This window comes from Clarias gariepinus, chromosome 20, assembly GCF_024256425.1.
Source record: "Clarias gariepinus isolate MV-2021 ecotype Netherlands chromosome 20, CGAR_prim_01v2, whole genome shotgun sequence".
Taxonomy (NCBI): domain Eukaryota; kingdom Metazoa; phylum Chordata; class Actinopteri; order Siluriformes; family Clariidae; genus Clarias; species Clarias gariepinus.
The window spans coordinates 2602097-2624676 of NC_071119.1; the positions used below are offsets into that span (position 1 = coordinate 2602097).

A 22580-nucleotide genomic window follows, 5' to 3' on the forward strand; every position below is an offset into this window, starting at 1 on the left:
CAGGTGAAGTGGTTCGATCTGTAAGTACATTTAAGAAAAGAAAGAAAAGTGCTCATACTTAGCATTCAGCTAAGCTGCGCGGGAATGCAGAGACAAGCAGTTTGAGCTTATCGCGCATCAAAGGTGGTTAGTTTGCAGTGTTATGACAGCTAGTTTACAAGGTCATACATAAAATTATGAACCGTATCAGTACGAGCCAGACCTGTCTGTCTTTCTGTCTCTTTGTGTGTGTTCTGCTGCCAGTGTACATCAAAGCTGTCAACGCGCCAGGACTCGTGAGACGCACCCGTGCATAGTTTCTCCGCTCATTCTGCTTTACAGCATCTGATTCAGTTTAATGAAAGGAGCAAAGATGAAGTGTTACTCGTAAGCGAAGAGTGGTTAGAGAAGAGAAGGTGGTTGTTAGTGTACTGTATGGTGTCATGCTTAGCCATGCAGGATCGCGTAAGTGTTGTACTTTCTACAAGAGCTAGCAGTTCAAGTACAAACGAATCAACAATTAACAGATTAAACAGAGCTGGATTCTTAGATAACACACTTAGGATGAACATTTAGGTCTTCGATCGAGGATTTGACCCCCAACTGTGAGCTTAGAAAATCTTTAATGTATAAAAGTTTTTTGTTCTTAATTTTTGTAAAAGTTCTTTTAGATCAAACTCGACTTTACGTTAGCATCTCAACATACAGTTTATCACTAGAATTACAGCCAGCACTCTGTCTCTACAGTTTCTACAGATTTACAAGCACTTCATCTTTCCCCCCACAGCTAAAATAATGTATTTAAAGAGATTAAACCTAGTGTGAATGTATTTCTATCTGCCAAACCCCCTTACCCTACGCCTAACTGAGTGTCGCCATCTTGGAATTGTTCTCTTTGCTTCACTTTCCCTTGCTTTATAACTGCCCGGGCTATTTAATTAACTCCCAGCAGCCTGAGCAATACATCATGCTGTCCTGTCAACTTCCCGTAAAAGGGAGCTTTTTTCCGTCTTCTTCTTCTTCTTCTTCTTCCCTTTCGCCACGGAGATAGCAGGCGTTCGTTTAGTCTCGCACAATGCCGGAGAGAACTACATGCTGTGATATGATAGAGAAGTCACCGGCGGCGAGGCTCAGTGAAAGAGCTTTTAAAACGTCTGTCCGATCCTCTCACAGGCTGAATTTGTCAAGTCTCTCTCTCTCTCTCTCTCTCTCAAGCATAACCATAGGTGCTCTCGATGGCTTATCCAATGAGCCTCCCCTCGCTCTTTAATTCCACTGAGCAGGCTTCAGAGACGTGACAAGACGAAAAAGTAAAAAATGTGACAGGAGGAAAGAAAGCCGTTCCTGTCAATTCGGAGAGACGGACAGATCGAGGTGCCTCGTAAGGTCCGGATGGTGAGCTAAATCGGCGCAGACAGCGGCTTCATTCTTTTAAAGGTGACGTTTACAGTCTGTGAGTTTTAGCGGAGAGAATTAAAGAGAGCAACGCATCCTCGTGTCGAGCTCCAGGCTGCCCATTACAATCAGCAAGGGAGATATGGGACGCGATGACGGCCTGTTGAAGAGAGAGCGAAATGCAATCAAGGGGGTTGAGACAGACATCAGGTAATGAAGATAAAGCAAGAGAGATGAAGAGATAGAGAGAAAAAGAGAGAAAGAGAACAATACTGAACGGTAAAAGCCTTTTCATGCTCAGTGTCTATAGTTTACATTTACTGTAGACATCGCTCAGTTTATTTGTTTGTGTAAATCCTAAACCGAAGCGACCAGAATTTGTGGTCAAATGCACTTCCTGATGTGCACCGCTCTCACTCATTCACTATAGCACTTATCCTATACTGGGTCGCAAGAGACCTCGAGAGTATCTCAGGGGACTCGGGAATTAGGCAGGGTACAGCCTGGATGGGGTACCAGTCCCATCGCAGGGCACAACTTGGGAATTTTGCAAATGCCAATCAACCTAATCTGCATGTCTTTGTCCTGTGGGAAGAACCCCCGAAGAGAACCCATCAAGCATGGGGAGAACATGGAAGCTCCACACACACACACACACACACACACACACACACACACACACACACACACACACAGGTCAGGGGCAGGGATTTAACTCTCAACATCAGAGGTCCGAGGGTAAAGTTAATAGTCACACACATGACAAAGAATAAGCAGAAGAGCCACTCGTCATGGCATGCTTGCTTTGAAGTCATCCATGGCTCCAAGCCTCCAGGTCTGTTCGGTTTGGCAGCATTTCTTACAAGCGTTTTTTAGTAATTATCTGACACACTGAGCCTGCTCCATTAGCATTCATGAGCCAATGTACGAGCTACCCCTCCGCATTATAACAAACGCATTAGTGTCCGCTCGCGCGTGTTACAGAGGCGCCAACATGCTAGCAAAGAAATCCTAGCAGGTGAGAAAGAACAAATTTCACCAAAGTCAGCATGCTACGTTCCCGACGCAGGCTCGCTCCCCTGCTTCTCAAGTGAGAGTGATTAATTGTTTCCTGTGAGCCCGGGCAGCAAACACGTACACGATTACCCATGATCCTGATTTCCTTTCCGTCCGCGCTGACAGCCAAGTTCCTTACAAAACACGTTCCTTAACTACCTGCTAGGCCGAGTTATTAAATTAGTTAAGCTGAGCGTCAAAAATCTTCGTCTTCCTGCTGAAGAAAAGTGCCAGGGTGAGGTCTGCACTTTCAAGCCTGGTGTAAGAAAGAAAAGAAAGTCAGCTCTCGCTCGGTGTAGAGCGTCCCTGCGTATCCGTTTCAAGGACTTAATTATAAGGAAGCTGAGTAATTAAAGCTTAGAGCTGCTAGCTTTTGAATTCTGCTGCTGGAGCGTTAAAGTGCGAGATAAACATGTCTGAACGACTGAGCAATCTCTGATCCTCTAAAGAAAGCTGTAAAGCAGCGACGGGTAAAAGCGGTACAGCTGCGGGGGAATAAAAAAAAAAATATTTTATTTAAATCCTCTTCTATTAAATTCAGTCTCACGGCAGCATGCTAGTAAATCCATTAACTGTTTAAGACAGATAAGAAGCAAATTAGCTACATGACGTGGTACATTTCACAGAAATGCGTTTTAACATTTAAATTTAGAAGTCTGACATGATGAAATGCCGAAGGATTAAAGGGCGGTGTCTTTATTACGACGCAGCTTGCTGGAGAACATGCTAGCGTAAACGTTCCAACAAGGTTAGCCTTTCACGTTTAAAAAAAGGATATTCTAAAAGCTCACCTGCGTCTCGCCGCATTCTCATTGAAACATTAACCAAAATGAGGACCAAAACATTTAGAAAACTTTTACAATGGTTCCTGGAACATCCTTTTAATACATTGATCGAAGTAGCAATTTTACAAACCCAAAAATCATTGCAGGCTGCGTTCACACCCGAGTCTAAATCAGTTCAAAATAGATTTTTTGTTCTTTGGTTGCTTCAGAAAAGCAAAAAAAAACATCACGCAGCTCATCAGATCTACATCATGTTTAAGTTGATTCACCTACTGTTTGTGAGTCGATTCCGAGTCCAGTCACTTTCCTTTCTTCCTCATGATTCTATTTAAAAGACGCGTACACTTTTACAGAACGCTAGCATCTGCATCGTCGTTTCCTATCAAGACATGGCGTTTAACCAGGAGTACTCACCTGAGCACCCCACCGCTGCCTCGCTCGTCTGGGTTTGATTAACTTCCCCAACCCAAACCAAGCGGGCCTAGCAACAATATCATGAATCATAAGATCGCGCAGTTTGTTTTCACTCTGGAAAAGGGCTGATAATCAGGCCACATTTACTCGTATGTGCAGGTCTTTGGAAAATGGCATTTCCTCCAGTCTTTGGGATGGTGCAAGGTCACGTGACTCAGGAGTCCAGGCATTTCAGCTGTTTAATGAAGCATGTAACTTGCCGTCATTTGTTACCCGTGCCCGTGCATTCGCGCTATTTTGGGATTTGCAACCTTTTCATCTCTCGCTTCTTCTGACTCACTTTTTTTCTCTCCATCGCTTCATGTCTTTTTGTTGTGTTCTTTTTTTCTGTCCTCACACACTAATTGCCTTCACTTCATCCGTATGCGCACGCTCTTACACAAACACACATTAGCATGGTAAACAGTACACTAGCGAAGCGCATTTCGTGCCCATGTGCATGAGCGCTAGGCGTTAATGAGTGCAGATCCCTCCGCTGGGAGACTTTAACTCTCGTCGTAAAACCCACCCGAAGGGCTCCGTCGTTCCCTCCGTCGAAATGGAATCTGTTTTGTGTTTTCCATCAACTGTATTACACAAAAACGTGCAAGTAAAAGAAAAAAAACATTACCGCTGACACAACGTTAGAAGCTGCGCGGAAAATCTGGGACCATGATGCTTCCAACCCGGGGTGTAGTTAGTCGTCGTAGTCAATTCAGCATCACGTCATTTTTTTTCTTTGCAACAATATTGTGTAATAATTTTGTTTGTTTATTCAATTTTGCTATATTTTTTTATTTAACATGAATTAAAAACTAGCAAGGTTTGTAAGCCAGCTAGCTTTATGATTAGCCTCATGAAAAAGTGTTGCGTTTACAGTATGTGCTTCGTGCAATAAATACAGGTCAGCCAAACAATGATACAAAGCTTATGTCTTTGCTATCTTTCGCAACTACGTTTTAAAAAAACTTGTCGAAACAAGTTTTACACAATTCCTTCCGTTCATCACACCATGCATCGTTGATTATTTTGCTAAAACTGTCAGAACGCTGAAGCTCATCTTCTCCAGATTGCCTCCGTCATTTCCAGTGAACTCTGAGACAAACGAGGGGATAAAACTGGATGAAAGCACAACAGAGCCGTGGAATATACACAGAGTGACAGATGCGGCGGCTCATCTTGGGCGTCTGTGCACAGACTCTTGCTCCGCATTTGTGTTTGGACAGACACATACCATCGATGTGGACGCCGTGCACGCCATTACTCATCATAATTAGCTTCTCATCCTCCCTGTGAGTTATGCCGGAGATCACACATGTCCTTCAGCGTGACCTCCGCGCTCCGGAGTTCGGCTCTGATAAACATAGAAGCCATGAGCAAGAGGTGAAATTGGGGATTTGGTGTGGCTTAGCAGATAAACCCTGCTCGCTGTCGTCAGGCCGCGCGCCCGCGGATCAAACGCTGGCGTAGCAAATAGAAACAGGAAATATGTGCTCAGAGTGGTAGAGATATCAACAACACACTCCGCTCTCTTACTGGCACAAACTAATGCACACACAATGTATATATACACATTGTGGAAATATCAAAGCAAACACGTAAAGCAAACGACTTTTCCACATGATGTCATCGGTATGCTTGTCTGACTCCTCCCACTCCAATACCTTTCAAAGATGTTTCAGTGATGCATTTTTCTAAAAAATTTCATTAAAAAAACTCATAGTCTATACCGCTTTATCCTTTATTCAGGGTATATTCCAGCCTATTCCAGGATGTGTGCAAGTGTTTGGACTTTGGGAGGAAACCGGAGTACCTGGAAGAAACCAACCGGGGATTTTATCAGGGCTTAGGACCGGCACTGCAGTCGCTGGGGTTTGGCAGCAAACGAACAGAATTTCTTTATATAAAGAGTATTAGTGTGTATCTGGTTATAATGATATTCATGATGTCATCGTGGGCAAATGGGAGGAGCTCAATTATTGTCATTTTACAGGATTTAACTCCAGTAATCAAAAACTGAAGATGCTTCGACATGTCCAGATCTCAAATTTCTGCAGTAAATCTGACTGTTAAGTGTATAAAATAATGACTGTGTGTGTGTGTGTGTGTGTGTGTGTGTGTGTGTGTGTGTGTGCATCTTTTAGATCTTACTCAACGCCAAGTCCATCCGCATGCCGAATCTTCCCCACGGCAGCGTGGACCCGCTGCTCAGCCCTGGCACCAGCTACCCGAAACACACCGTCTACGAGGTGTGTGTGTGTCCGAGCGGCAAGCTCTACCTGTCCCCCGCAGACAGCGCCTCCACCTGCCAGACCACTAACAGTGTGTGTTTATGGAGCTGAGAGCGGCGTAGGGGCGTCGCCCGACACCAGAAAGGCCTTCCTTTTTTTCTTCTCTTTCCTTTTTTCTCCCCCTCATACTGTTCATCAGCCGTATTCACATCAACAACCTGACTGACAAACGGCGGAATATCATCAGATTGGACATGGAGATGATGTTTGTTTGTTTTTCCCCCTATTTTGAATTCTTTCCATCATACCATTTTTTTTTTATTCTCTACATTCTTTTCTTTCTTTCCTTTCTTCCTTCCTTCCTTTCTCCCTTCAGGAATTCAGGAATCGGAACAAACTCAGCATCTTCCCAAACTGTAAATGGAGCAAAAACTTGACTCAGAGCGTATCTTTTTTTCTTCCCTCTCCTCTTGTTTTTAGTACTCCTATTTTTGTACGACCTTTAGCCCCAGGTGGAAAATTCGAGGAGAGGCCGGACCAGGCTTACGGAAAATGAGCTCACGCACAGGCTCGTGCACGCTCACGGTGTGGGGGTGGGGGGGGGGGGGGGGGTGTGGGAGGGGGGCATGTGGGGGTGTGGGGGTAATTGGGAGGGGTGCGTGTTTTTCTAATGAAGCGATACACAGGTGCCTTTGCTGTTGTCGGAAAAGCACACGTTCACCCGCGACCATCGTCCAATCGCAGCAGAACACACCGGAACAAAAGAGGAACGCTAATTAATTAACGTTTTGGATTTAACAAGATGAATCTAATGTAGTCCGATTTCTGTCGTTTTTTTTTTTTTTTTGGACTCTACTCTTTTTTTTTGGGAACAAAGCACAAGATTATGCCATGTATATAAGAAACTCAATAAATAATAAATATTAATAATAATAATAAAAAGAGAAAGTTTATTTTAAACATTTTGTATCAAAGGATGTTTAATGATTTTTTTTTGTTCAAATCTTATAATTTTTTTTTCTCCGCGACCTTCAACAAAAGCCCTGTGGTATATTTGTGTTGCCAAAAAAAAAAAAAAGGTCACGTGTCTACAATCTTACAGTAGATATTATCCTCTACAAATTCTGCTTTTCTTTATTTAATTTTTGAATTGGTTCATATAGTAAAACTGTATGAACTGATGTCCTGTAAAAAAAATTCATTAACAAACAAAAAAGAATTTTACATAAAAAACATTAAAATACATTAAAAATATATCCAAATAATTATCAGTTCTTTTATTTTTTTATTGAAAAGCAATGTTTAAAAAAAACAATTGATGCTTATTTTCTTGGGAGATCGTTTTTATTTATGTTTGCTTGTTTAGCATTTTTTGTCAAGAAAATAAAAAAAAAATGTTTAATGCCAAAAAAACTAGTTTAAAAATATTTAAGTTTTTCTTTAATGTTTAATAACATTTTACCTTTAATAATATGTCAGAGTGTCTTTCAAAATTATATTAGGATTTAATTATCAGTAAAACTTAAAAAAAAATACATTTAATATTATAACAGCATTTTATTATTATTATCATTTTATTTTTTTGTAATTTCTTAGTTTTTCAAAAGGCAAAAGTGACAAACCCAGATTTAAAATGATTAGATTTGGATTATTTGTGTCTAAAAATCATCCTCACTAAGTTTCTACCAAATTTTAACAGCTTTAATGAGAAATGTAATGAGTAGATGGACAGGGCGGACACACTGGAGCAAATACTATGATATGTATTGCAGCTTTATGATGCGGTTACACTGAGCTGTAATGAGGATATGGCTAAGATAGTTAACAATAGTTAGAAGTGAGGCTTGGAGAGAGTAGAAGAATAAAGATCTGATGCGTTTCTGTTAGGAAAGATGAGGTAAGATCTAATTCTGATACTCTGTTAAAAAATCACAAGATGAACTTTCTAAATATTTACTATCAAAATAATTATGAATATATAACATTTCTACTAAGAAATTGAGAAAGATGTGTGAAATCTTTTTTTTATTTAGTATCTTAAATAAGGGGAATAAAAAAAAAAATACATTTCCAAGCTTCAGATTTAAGGTGAACCCAGAATAATTCCAACTTGTTCTATATAAACTGAGAAGTGGAATGGAATTGGGGGTAATGTTTGAAACAGGAAGTGAAACTAGATATTTTTTTTAAAAAGAAATATTTTTTAACTAAAAAGAAAAATTCATGTAAAAAAAAAAAATCGGATGCTTTTTTTAAAAATTATTATTAAAGCCCAGATATTCTGTAGTTCAGGGTGGAATTATTTATTTATTATTATTTTAGTCTCACCACAAGGTGACGCTAGTATAAAACCATGACCATGTATGACATTTTTCATATTGTTCTTTTAATTGCTAGTAATCTCAGTGTAAATAACAGCAGCCTTGCAGCGGAGTTTGGAAAAGGTTCAGCGGGACCCCAGGGGGAAATTTCACTATTGAGAGTAAACACACTTGCAAATGTCAGCACTTTGGTGTTGCAGGTGAGAGCTTTATTCAAAAAGAAGAAGAAGAAGAAGCAGAAGGAGAAAAAGAAGTAGTCAGATGATATTAGCACCAAAACAATGTTTCTAGAGCTTTCAAAAACATCTTAAATCTCGTTAATTTTACAATTTCTTAAAATCATACAACACACCAAATATAAGACAGTTAAGCTTATTTCTAGTTTTTTTTTTTACTAATATTATAAGCAAAAATATCTTGTTCTGTTGGCAAATAATTTTGATCCTGTTAAGAAAAAAATTCTTGAAACTAGCAAAATTATTGGCCAATAAAAGAAGAAAATGTGGGTTAAAAATTTGTAAAATGTACCTAGAAAAAAGCTTAATAATCTGATATTTTATTTATTGTTATTCTATTTTAAAGTAATTAACATCATTTTATAATTGTGCATAATAAATAATTTATATATATAATAAATAAATAATTAAATAAATTCATGATATTTAAATTAAAAAATGAAAGATAATTAGAAAAAAATAAAGTTGTTACGAAAATGTCAATAAACATTTTTGTTCTTATTTTCTTTTCTCTACAAGCTTTTTTTTATTGTATTGTTTTAAAAATTCATTCACTTTAAATACATTAAATTTCTATTGCAAAAAAAAAACATTTTTGTATTTAAAATGAATTCATAACATCGGAATTTAACAGAAAATGACTAATTTATTTTATAACAATTATAGAAATATTTTGATATATTTTGAAAACTTGCAACATTCTATTGGTTAATATATAAATCCTTTTTTGAACATAAGGTAAAAAGTTTAATCCCATTAATTATGTATTTTGAAATAAAAAATTGTTTTTATATTGGCAAATTCTGTTGAATTTTTCAACTCATTGACGTATTCATGTGGAGTTTTCATCATAAAAGTTCAGACACACATTTGATGTTGCTTTTCCTTTGATGTATGTATTTTATTAAACACACTTATTTTTTTGTTGTTGTTTTTTTTACCAAATTTGTTAGCAAGATGCCAAGCCTGTCAGAAAATGTTCTGATCGCATCTTAACAGAAGTGATGTTTTATAGCGAAGATGCTGCACTGTATCCAACCTCAGGATCTATGGACGATGGATCCCTGGTCCTAATTTGTGGAGGATCTACAGCAGGAAGTTCTCCAGCAGTCTCCAAAATTCAGAAGATCATCAACACCCACCTCTCATATCTACAGACAGAAAGCACAGCTTCGTTCCAATACTGCATGCTGAACGAGATCTTTGGTGACCGGTGAGACTGAGGTGCACTGTGTTTGTTTAGTCCAGAGATTTTTACATGCTCACTAATACTGGGGCTAATTTAAAAAGATAAGAAAAGATATAAAGATAAATATTTGTAAATAATTCAAAGAGGTATTTTTCACAAAAAGTGTAGTTCATAAAAATCCACTTGCTTATAAAAACATGTTTATGCTGCTATGTTTTGCTTGTGTGAATATACGTCACTAACATGAACATTAATTGATAGTCTTCAAGTTGTATAAATGTCGACAGATTTTAGTAATTTAGGCCTACATGTCATTTTTGAGCATCAAATTTTCCTGAATGAGCCACAATAAGAAGATAGCCTTGATATCTACTTTTGTTTGCAATATACACCGATCAGCCATAACATCCTGATCACCTGCCTAATATCAAGTAGGTTCCCCTTTTGCCACGTAAACTGTGATGCGCTGAATGTTCTGGATCCTTTATTTGGATTAATTATTGGATCAATTAATGCTACTGTAGCTCTTCTATTGGATCAGACTACACGGGCCAGACCACTAATGAGCCTTGGCCATCCATGGCCCTGTCGCAGGTTTATCTGTTTTCCTTCCTTGGATCACTTTTGGTGTGTCCTGACCGCTGCAGCCCGGGAACATCCCACAAGAGCTGCAGTTTTGGAGACGCTTCGACCCAGACGTCTAGCCATCACAATTAGTCCCTTGTCAAATTAGTTGAACCTGATTCTCATTTCGTGTGAACGTACTGTAGATCCCACTTTATACACTTAGTGTACTGTATATCCTGACACATAACATGCCTTTGATGACCTTGAATACCTAAAAACATATTAAAGTGCATACTTATCTATCTTTATTTATCTACATCTACTGATGTTATTAGGACATTTATTATTTTGTTCCACTTATATGCTCACGCTCATGCTTACATCTTCGTGAAAAGGTCAGACGGTGATCACTTTGAGCGGATGGTCTCCAGGCATGTAGCTCATCCTATGAAATGACACACTCACCCATACAGTATGTGCAGTAGGTTACGTGTGGGATATAAGGCTGAATGAAATGAGCTTCAGCCTGAAGTGCTCCTTGTGGCAGAAAAACAAAGACTTTGATGTTTTCAATCAGTATTATGATTTAATGTCACGTTCGGATGCATGTGAATTTGTCTGTAAAAAATTCTGAGATCAATCCTGACTGAACATCTTGTTTAAATGGACCTGTGTTCTGTCCGTCCACAGTTGTACACCCACTTTGCCGGTTCTTCTTCCAGACCTTCTAAGTTTTCTGAAAATGTAATCATTTTAAATCCGTAGACTCAGCCAGTCTTAAAATTCTGTCTGTACAGAATTAAATATATATTCTGTATATTTATATCCATCTATAAAAGTTATATTTATCACAGTGACATATGATTACATGGTCTATTAAGCTTGTACACTGCATACAGTATGGCAAGTATTCAAGCTGATTTCTTGAAGGTCAGTGAATAAACCTAACGTATTCCACTGGTTCAAAAGGCAGTGAAATGGATTGAATACTTATTATCCAACATATTGCCTTGTATCACGATATTTTTTTAAATAACATAAACCTTTGCATGACCCTGCTAAACATATGAATGAACCACCTCAGTGTTTAAAGGTGAAAGCCTCATGAATTTGTGAGTACTGTTTCGAATCAGACCAACATTCTCCGTGAAAGGTCGAAACGCTCCAGCGCGCTCTTTATTTCCGTCAGGAAGTCTCTGCGCTTGTACGTTTGGCTTGTCAGTACAATCAGCTATTCTACAATCTTCTAAATGCATCTGCCACGATCAGTAGTGTTCATGTCATGGGAATGGTGTTGCCCCCCCTCGAAAAAAAAAAAAGGCTTTAATCTTTGCTGTGCGTAGGGAATGCGTAATGTGCGTGATGGCCGGAGACGCGGCCTGGAACTCATTGGGATTCAGAGCCGAGGCAAGGTCAATCTGAGAGGGCGTGTTTGGACATTGGTAGTGGGACGACTGACAAGCCGCATGAGGTGAATTATTCAAGGCTTGCTCAAAAGGTTTGTTTTCCTGGTTGGACATAGACTCATGAGTGAGTAGACCCCAGAGAGTGTACACAACTGTGAATAGGAATGAGTTCTCCAAATGGAGTTTAGTGCGGCTCCCTGCTGACATCACTGTTTCTTTTAAAAATGCCAGAACAGGCTCTGTTGCAAAACATCTAGCGGTAAATTCCATCATGACATCTGGAATACAGTGTGGCATGGCAATGAGAGAACAATAGCACTGTGGTGATAGAGAAGTAATAAAAAGATCAGACTGGTGGTGGTGACTGCTGAGATATGGGGTTCCCACAGGGACAATACAAGAATGTGTATTAGGTGTAGCATGAGTCATATTAAGTACACTCACATTACAGAGTGTTAAGCCCAGTATTGTGTAGGTTCCCTTGTGCCAACCTGGCAGCTTTCGTCCCTCGGGGCGTGACTTCACACAACCTTTGAGAGGGTTCTCTGCTGTCTGGCACCAGAATGTTGGCAGTGGATCCTTTGGGTACAGTGGGTCACGGGATGGGGTCTCCGTAGATCAGACTTGTTTGCCCGGTGTATCCCATGGGTTCTTGGTCAGATTGGGATCTAAGGGGTTGGCAGCCTTGGACTTTTTGCCTGTGTGGTGGGCTGCGGTGCATGGGGTGTTGACCAGTGTGAGAGACAAAGCCTGTAAGGATACCTAAATGAGGTATATAGGGATGTGCTGAGAATGGAGAAATGTTGTTGGATGATATAAGATGTGGTGGATATGAGATTTATCAGGTTGTGGTGGATGCACAGATGAGGCGTGTTATGATGTGAGAGGGGATTTGGATGTCGGGAGATGGTTGTAGGGATGTTTGGGATGGAAAAGCAACCTGTGGGAATGTGTATTTGGATGGTTTAAAACAGGACTGCATTTTATCCTTATGCAGCACTCCAACTTGTTACAATGCAGGCAGACCAACGTTTGACCATCTTTCATGAGGATAAATAATCCGACAGTGCAAGCAGTAAGCTGACCAAGGGTTAGCACCTTACCCAAGGACTAAATAGAGCTTCTGTTCTGCTGAGGTTGGGGTTTTGTACTCACTAAGTCACAACCGTATCCACTAAGCTCACATTTTTTTTCCTGTTTACTTCCAAACTAGCACACTGGGATATCATTAGGGTTCCATAACCTGATCACTACAACCAGAGGAATTCCAAGAAGCATGAGTAATTGAGTTCGATTTCATATGAATAATGTAATGAGGGAAATTATGACCTCAGTTTGACTCTGCAAATTTGTATAAACTCGGCCTCTGAGATTGAACTATTTTAGGATCTAGTTGTCCTTGAGCACATGAGTGCAGTTCTTCAGGTTCTCTATGATAACCTCTTGCACTACAGTATATTTGAAAATCTACAATTTGTCTTTATTACACTAGAAAAGAAATAGCATTATTTAACTCAAAGTATGCTTGATAGATTTTTTTTATGCTTGAAAGAAGGCTGTCTTGTTATGTAAACTAATTAACAGATTTCTTTTATGATATTTATAGAAGTTGCAATATACTGTATCATATGTTTGTAGTTAGCATCAGGAAAAGGCTTGAGGCTTTGCACCCTGTACAAATTGGCCATGAAACGGCTAAGGCAATTGCATCTCTAACCATTTTGATTGTACCATTTTCTGGGTCAGCGAGTATGCTTAATGTGCCCTATTATGCATGCTTTCCGGTGCACACGTATAAGGAAGCTCGGCAATACGAGGGTGCATATCCAGACAAAATCAGATTAGTCAGGCAATCACCTGGAACAATGTGCCACTGTCCCTATGTAACCAACTGACTGCAACCGCCTATTTAATGGAATATACCTTAATTCAGAATGATGAGGAGCGCTTTACAGCTGGAGCACCGGTTATCCCGGGTCATTTACTTTAGTGTGATGTACCCAATGGCTGAATGTTTGCAGATGGAGTGCATGTTTGGCAAGCAGTATATCATCAGTTGCAGCATGGCATGCACAGTGGTATAGTAGTTAGCACTGTGGCCTCACACCTTTAGGGTAAGAGTTCGAGTCCTGCCTTCAGGTCTGTGTGTGTAGAGTTTGCATGTCCTCCCTGTGTTTGGTGAGTCCAAAGACATGATTAAGCCTGTAGTGTGTGTACCCTGTCCAGTGCACTAAGGTCTCTTAGAATAGGGCCTTCTGTGAACCTGTACAGGATAAGGGTGAGTGAGTGAACGGCAGTCAAATGTTTGACATGTTCTATTAGTCCATTTGAAGACAGATTCTCAAAGTCTATCTTCCAAAATGATACTCTTAATCCCAAATAGGGATTCTGACCTCCCATTTCCATGACGATGTCCCCCCACCAGTCCCTAAAACACAAATATCGCTCTGGCTCTACACCTAATTACATCCCCGTCTTCAATAAACGCAGCCAAGGCTGACTGAGCCGAGATATGAATCTCTGAACGTTTTGCGGTGTGAATGAAACCCGATCTCGCCTCCTTCTTAGGACAGATCAAATTAGATTTGGGATTATTAGGTTAAAAAGATATGGACGTGTCCATCAAATCTAACTTTAGCAGAAATGTGCTGACAAGTTGGGAGCTTTTGCAGAGAGCTTGCTGTACTGACCTTGAAAGTACAACCTGACTGAGGAGTTTAAAAAAAGCAGGACTAGAGCTGCGATTACGATTCTGCATTAGTCACTGGAAGGTTGCAGGTTTAAATCCCAAAATGGTTAGAGATTTTTCGTGAGATTCCCAAGTTTATGACTTAATTGGATGGTGTGATAATAATAAAAACTAAAATTTCATTAAAAAGGTCTTCTAGATTTCACAAAACTGTCATTCCGGACACATCCTCTTAAACCAGTTTCAACTTCCAAGCCTTTTTCTTCATCCAGAACAAAAACAACGAAATCTCTTACTCACACAATCATTCTGTAAACTGCTTATCCTGTACAGGGTTACAGGAAGCTTGGATCTTATCTAATTGGGGTTTCAATCCAATGGAAATGCCAATTGGCCCAACATGCATGGCTTTGGACTGTTGGAGAACATCGAAGGAAACACACACAACCTCAAAGACAGGGTTCGAACCCTTGACCAAGGAGGTGCGAGGCCACAGTGCTAACCGCTATGCCACCATTCCACCGTCACTACTGTCAAGGACAGCAAATTCAATGTGTTCCATGACCTGAGAGCCAAACTATAAATATATCATTATAAATTATTTATGTATTTTATCCTTTTTATTTTGTATCTTATTTGACTTTATTCTTCATCTCATTCTTCATTCTTTATGACTCACTTGATTACGCAATGTAATCAAACTTTTGTTCATCGTCTTTTGTTGGTGGTTTAGATTTTTCTTTTCAACAATATTTTTTTTATTTTAAACAGGGATATAACAGAGTAAACATGAAGAGTTTTAATGCAATTTAAATAAATATATATATATATATATATATTTATATATATATATATATATAATGCTTTTGCAAGCATTTTGCTTCTCTTTCTGTTTGAGTTCATGTGTAGTTGGTACAATACTGCCACCTACTAGACTGGAGTGTGAAGATGAAAAAAAAAAAATTATATACCGTATGTTTTAATATGAGACATGGCATTAAAACAATCAATGCCATTAGACACGTTAGACAATATTTTAATGTATATCAGATACTTTAGTCATTTTTAATACCTCAAAAGCTGTAAGAAATAGAGCTGCTTGTGACAAATCAGACAGTAAACATTAGTGCTATGGAAAAGTGCAGTGATCAAAGATTTTATTGTATTGACATCAAATTTATGATTCTGTTCAGTAGCGAATAGACATGGCGGCTCATGTGTTTGTGCATTTGCACCACACTTCCAGGGTTGGGGGGTTCAAAATCTAGCCTCTTGTGCCTGATTTCCTTCTGCGTGTTGCTCTAACTTTGGCTGAAACAGGCTGATAGATTTTTTTTTTTCAAAACTTCCAAATTTGCACATTTTGGCACTTCCATGTTGGACGAGTTTTTCAGAACCAGACGTTGTCTCTTTCTGGTCTGGTGACCCTACATGGGGTAAATGAATGTGGATGAATAAATGGATGCAGTACTACGTTTTGAAACCATGATGCTCCCATACAATCTCTGCTTTGGTGGTAATCATCACTAAAACTTCACATCTCAGCAGTTCCTCGTGCACACCCCTGTCCCTGCACACCCAATTCACAAAGGGCTTAAATATTAGCTGACGAGATGTCCTGGCTATGTTAGGTCATGGAAAATGAGGAGGGGGAAATAAAAAGGAAGAATAAAAAAAACAAACATGCAAAGCAAGGAGTTTCCAGAAATGGAACTGACATTTGAGAGTACCCTGGGACTTTGTTTCTCTGTCCATGTATTGTGTTTTCCCTGCTCTACCACACCTGATTCAACTCATGAAACACTCGCTAATTAGCTCATGAGCTGACTCAGGTGCATGGAAAATAAAACCACACACACACACACACACACACAAATCTATTCTGAACAGCATGGTTGGCCTCCAGGCCTTGAGATTAGCTGTGTTGACTCTATCCTCAAACACACCTGATGCAATCCATGAAATGCATGAGAAAACACCAAGATGGATTACAGTGTGCCGGTGGATTGATGTTTTTCCTGCTCGAACACACATGTGATTAAACTCATCAACTAAATTAACCGTCGTCTTGCATAAGGGAATCAGGTATGCTCGGTGAGAGAGAGGTGAAATCTGCAATGGATTGAAGGTTTTATATGATTGTAGAATTAAGAGTGTATGTTTGTAAGAGAGGGAGAGAGAGTGCCCCTTTAAGTCTGCGCGTTTTGCCCTACGGAGTATCTAAATCGAAAATTAAAGTGACACCTATTCGATTCTGGCGTGTGCAACATGTCCTAGGAATTGACAGCAGATTTGATTAGCCGTTAGCATTCAGAAATGTTGTCACAAAACCAAAGCATGCCTTCTTTCTGGCCAAGTGTGAGCGATTTTTTTTTTTTTGGAAACACTGCCAGCAGTCGTGGATATACTGTAGTATCAAGTGGTGAGCTAACAATAAACCGGTTATGACAATGCTCGCCTGTGTTTGGTATTTTCGCCCTTGTAACCATGGGTGTTTCTGGCATTCGAGCTTGGGCGGTAATGTAACATCTGGAGCTTAAACAGGGGTCTGGGGAAACTTTTAGCATTTTCAACAAGCATTTCGAGGGGATTTTGAAAATTCTGAACCTTTTAAGGGTAGTTTCAGGATGGGACATGAAGACGGCTAAGAAGGTTGTAATGATATAACGAACCACTACAGTAAAGCACCCTTGCTGCTAAGAGTTGCATACAGTATGAAGTATAGAAAAAGCAAGCACTCGCGGCAAACGACAAATCTCTCAGGAATATCAACGTGCGCTAGGCGTGTACGTAGACGACTAAGAAAAGTGTCTCAAATGACATTTTTTTGCAAAACCTAGCGGGGGAGTTCTGGCATATTAAGGAACCATGAGCCGTTTGTCGTCTTCTCCTAAACACACTCCGCACACAAAGACAACATCTCGCACACATGGCGTGTTCCATTACTTTGTCATGAATCATTTCACTTCCAGTCGCTTCATCATCTCTGCATTTTCCACACATCCATTAGCGCTCGATTAGTTTTGTGCATCTTTCTTTCTTTCTTTCCAGCCACTTTGTTGCATCTTGTTTCTCCATTTAGTTTGAATTTGTGTCTTGTTTTTTGCTGTTTGTCTTCATTTCTCTCCACATTTCATTCTTTTCATCTCTTATTCTTCTCTCTTGTGAATCTTTCTCCTCTGGCCTGTCCAGCCTTCTTTATTGTTGTCTTTTGTCCAGACTTTGCTTTCATCTTTTTCTTTTTCTTTTTTTTTTTTTTAAAGTTTCTACCTGCCTGGCTTTCAGTCCATAATAAATTTTGATTGTCTGCCCCTGGATTTCTTTGTGAGTGAAATAATTATGTGGTGCCTCTTTGACTTGGCTCAAGGGAGCCGGTCGATGATGATGTCAATCCATATCAGAAGTGCCAGCGTCTGTCCTGGAGCACTTTGCGCCAATGTTTTTTACAAGTATCATTAGTTCTGCTTGAAAAATCAGGTTGATGATGGGGAAGAGGTGTGTGTATGTGTCTTCAACCATTCCAAAGTGTTGATTGGGAAGAGAGTATAATGAAATAATAGCTCGTTTTACATCATTATTATATATTTTTTTTCTGATGATGAATTTGCCCCAGTGGCTCAAGGGTTTGTGCATCACACTTCCATGGTTGGGGGTTCGAATCTAGTCTCTGGTGCATGGCAGGTTTCCTCCGGGTACTTCAATTTCATCTCACAGTCCAATGACATGTGGTGTAGGCTGAATAGTGTTCATTAAATCTTGAAATGTTGATAGGCACCAAGGCCCCCCTGTTGATCTCAGACTGTATATAAAGAACTGGACAAACCCTGTGTTCTGTTATGGGGATCTATGGGGATTGACTCACTTTTTTGAAGCTAGTTCCTAGTGGACATTCGAGGAACTGCACATTTTGTCACTTCCATATTGGACATGTTTTTCAAAACCAGTGGTCGCCCCGTGCTGGTGACCCTACACAGAAAACACATGTAGAGGAATCCATGAATGAATAAAAGTCATTATTTTATTATCTATGACCAAAACTATGGCCCCTGAAATGCTCTTTAAAGATCACTTAAATTGTGAAAAACCTTCTTTTCATATATTATGAATATATAAAGCTGACCACGACACCCAGATCAGGAATCCCAAACTTTGTAGAGTTTCTTAAAACTTTGATGGCACCATCTTTCTTTAAAATCTCATCTTTGCCCAAAATAATGATGCAAGGATTTGCAGTAAAGCATGGGAGATCTTCACTGCAGGATTGTGAGCTAGAGTGGCCTTTATTAGCTCTGCTCCCCACCAGAGACTGTGTTGTTCACTTGACCTGTCGTGTGGTGAATACATGGATAGAAAAGGTTAGATCTCAGCTGGTATTTCGTATCACATTGAGCCATTGTGCCCAAACAGGACTTCGCTCTGGAGTGATCCATTTACTTTTTCACTTTCGGCAGCAGGATTTCTCGCAAATGATTTCTGCTCATAGAAGCCTATTTTTTCTTCCTTTATTTACTGATGTCAAAGTTTCAACACTTTTACACGGCTTAATTGGAATGTCAGAAAAGTCTGCCTAGCAATCCCTTTTAAATAATGTAGTCAATTACTTTGACTATTATATTTATAATTTCCTAGACACGGTATGAAGTCGATTAGCATGGACAAAGAAGTACTTTTGCACTTATTTATTTACGTTTTTCACCATCTGAAAGAATCCATATATTTAAGACTTGTAGGGTCTGAAATTCTCGACATGGCTTTGTTCTCTCATTGACTTTTCCTATTGATTCTGCTGAAAAGCACAAAAGATAAGGCCTGCTTTCCATTTGCTAATAATAGAGCTTTCCAGGCAACACCTCAGGTGAAAGTTCCTCAACTGTTCAAAACATATTTGCCATTGTGAAACACTCAATTATCTGATATGAACAAGGATGCTTATAATGACAGCTCTTAAGCTGTGAAGGAAAAAGTGATTTAGGGGCTTTCATTTCGATTTAGACAGTTTAAACTTGGTAAAGTTTCATCATGACTGCAGAAAACAATCCTCCATCCTCCAGTAAAGTTGCTGGTGAGAACGATCTGACTACAATTAACAACCTTTTAATAATTTCACCAAACATGAGCCACACTGAGGGGTAACTCAGTGGGTAACACTTTGACTGGAAGGTCTCCAGTTCAAACCGCAGTACCACCATGCTCCCACTATTGGGCCCTTGAGCAAGACCCTTAACCCTTAACTCCAACTGGTGAAAAAAGCAAAGTAAGTTGCTCTGAATACGGTCATCTGCCAAACAGCATCAACATTAGTGTTCAGACATTTTCATTTTTTAATGTTTAAGTGTTTCTAAAATTGTCTTTTTATCTTTGTTGTTATTGTGAGCATGCTAGATGTGTACTAGCTGTATAATTTAGCAAATTTTCCAAATGTACATAAATTTCTTTTATTTTGAGCTATTTGGAGAATACAGCTACAGGTTCCTTGAAGGTATCTAAGCTTTAATTACTGAGTTCATTACTACTATCACATTGGCAAAAATAGACTTGGGTCATGTTTTATGCAGCTTTTAGACATTTATGATTGGTTTCTGAAGTCTTTCTTTAAAATAAATAATAATAATAACAACATTTTGCTATGTCGGATCACCTTGTTTCCTCCCTATAGCTCCTTAACCAGTAAACATATCTATAGTAAATGTGGGATCTTCATAACCAAGGTAGTCTCACCACTCTAATCTAATTTAATTCTTGACCAAAATTGTTGAGTGGAAATAGTTTTTTTTTTTTTTTTTTTTTTGACTTTCTGACTCCAGCTTATAATGTACAATAATTTAAAGTTGATGGGAAGCACATAAACATGAGTATGACTTCCACTTTAAAATAAACAACTCATGATTCTGAGTGACACAGGGCCCTTAAATTGGAAAGTGCCGGCTTCATCAAGGTCGGGGGCCCAGTATATTTTGGGTTTCAAAGGGCCCAGAAGATCGTTTGGTGCCTGTGGATCTACCCTTTTTACATTAAATTTAAACATATGGTCAGTGAGGTAATGAGCAACATTTTGGAAGGAAGAGCTCACTTTTAACCTGCAAGTTGTCAAAATTTCAAAATTGCAATTATATGGTAAAAAATAAAAAAAATGCAGATTTGCATGATTTCCATCAAGCTCTTATGCGGTTGGTTATAAAATTCATGGGGCAAGTTGGTAATATTATTGTTTAAGTGGCCATCTTGCACAATTACAATTACAGATATTCTACTACTTGTTATCTTCGTTAGCATGTAGCATTTATTTTAAATACAAATGAGATCTTGAATTAACATGTTCTGTTATTCTTAGCCATTTTACACTGTCTTAAGGGAACAAAAACGGTTTATATTTAAATTTGTCTGGCAAAAGAGGCCATGTCATGATTAGTAAGTCTGACATACCTCATTTTAACTTGGATATTTGAAGTGACATGAGTAACAGGGCGCTAGCATATTAACCAGTCTCTGCCAAATGACTACATTTTATTGAAATAGATAGGTTTTCATACAGAGCTGATTCAAACAAGCATTTTGAAACATCAGGATAAGAATTTATTCTCTAGTGCATTACCATGCTGGTCTGTTGAATATCTTGATACGGAGCAACAAGATGATGTCATTGAAAGAGCTTCAGCCAAAATGCACAGTGTGACTGGAGGTTGAGTCCAAAATTCTGTCCATCACCATTTATCACAAATGTTCAGAATCATAATCTGGTTTATTAAGGTTCCAAAGGTGCCATGCAAAGATTGCTGGTCCTGTCCAAACCTTGCTTAAACGACACATTTATGAGCAATGTCAAAGCTGAAAACAAGGTCTACAGCCTTCCTAGACCACCCACTCATCTCAGTTTCATTCACTCGACTCTACTTCTGATGACAGCACAATCAATGAAACTTCTTTTTATCCACTTGGCGAACGCATTTGCAATATTTATGTAGAAGTTTCCATCCAACGTGACATATGTTCAAGTGTGACTCTGTTAGAAGGACCTCATGCTAATTCTTGGCAACCATCGCCTGCTTTCTTGTTTCGACCCCCTGCCTGCTTGCTGTTATCTCTCTCCTGAGAGAAAAAAGACTCAATTTCAATAGCTTTAGTCAATGTGGCAGACTGCTAATAGTCATCTAATCCAGAAGGTATTTACCATGTCCCTTTAAAAGCCTCTGGAATTACCGGACGGTTCAATTACAAATGAAAAGATGAAAGGATCTTAGAGGGAAAAGAGATTCGAGTTTGTAAGAGAGGTTGTTAACGTAGATAAAAGAGTATGTTTACAATAGTGAAAGAAATGTGTTAGTAGATGTAATATGTATTTTTACCCACTCACACTAGACTGCCTGTTCGAAGATGCATTATGAACTTATGAATGAGTTATGAATTACTCCGTTTGAGATGATAACTCTTAGTAAATTTGGCATCCTTATTTTTTTTCTTTAATACTGAATTTGTTATAATAATGTAGCATCAACAGATCCCTGGACTATTTACCTGCAACCAACAAGCAGACAGGTGGTGGCAGTCGCAGATGATGTCTCTTCTAATGCATGCCACATATAGCTAACTGGGGAGGTATCAAATGAGGTTTGCAAATAAAAGTAGGGTGTCCCGATCAAGCACTGTAAACTGTCACAATCATTGTAATTCACTTGCATTTGTTCCGGTCTTAAAGTTCTCCCACATCACCATTTTAATTCTTTCTCTGGTCAGGGGACGATGGTGGCTCAAAATGTTAAGGCTCTGGGTTCCTGATTGGAAGGTCAGGGATTCATACCCCAGCACTGCCAAGCTACCAGTGCCTGTTGAGTTGTTGAGGAAGGACCTTTACCCTTTCTCCTCTGCTGCTTCCTAACTATAATAGACAAAACATAACTTCACTGTATAAGGTATATGTGGCAAATAATTTAATCCTATTTTTAACAAAAATAGCCAAATTAGCCCCCCACCTACCTGAAGGCTCTTAAAACCCTGCTTTGCACCACATTCCCATTGAGTTCCCAGCATCATTCAGACCACCATCCCTCTCTTCCCTGTGCCCAAGTGGTCGATTGTACTATACTTCCCCTGGTGGGCAAGTATACAAATAACTGGTCTGTGTGAAAAAAAAAAATCGTAAACATTTCCAGGCTTTGTTTTTCTTGCTGCTGTCTTAACCCCCTGTACTAACTTCCCTCCAACTGGGTGTAAGCTTCATGGTATCCTTAGACCGTTGTCCAACTTATACTATAATGACAAGATCAAGATATTTTAGG

General features: G+C 39.2%; 1 protein-coding gene across 2 annotated transcripts in view; it reads left to right on the forward strand.

The window, feature by feature from the left end:
* Positions 1-6436, forward strand: part of LOC128508647 (zeta-sarcoglycan) — a 146892-nt gene extending 140456 nt beyond the window's left edge. Inside the window, exon 8 of one of the 2 annotated variants that reach the window (XM_053480065.1) lies at positions 5813-6436. In XM_053480065.1, the coding sequence (XP_053336040.1) occupies positions 5813-6010 (198 nt within the window). In that variant the 3' untranslated portion in view covers positions 6011-6436. The remainder of the gene's footprint in view (positions 1-5812) is intronic. The other variant, XM_053480066.1, reaches the window with a different exon arrangement.
* The last annotated feature ends 16144 nt before the right edge of the window (positions 6437-22580 follow it).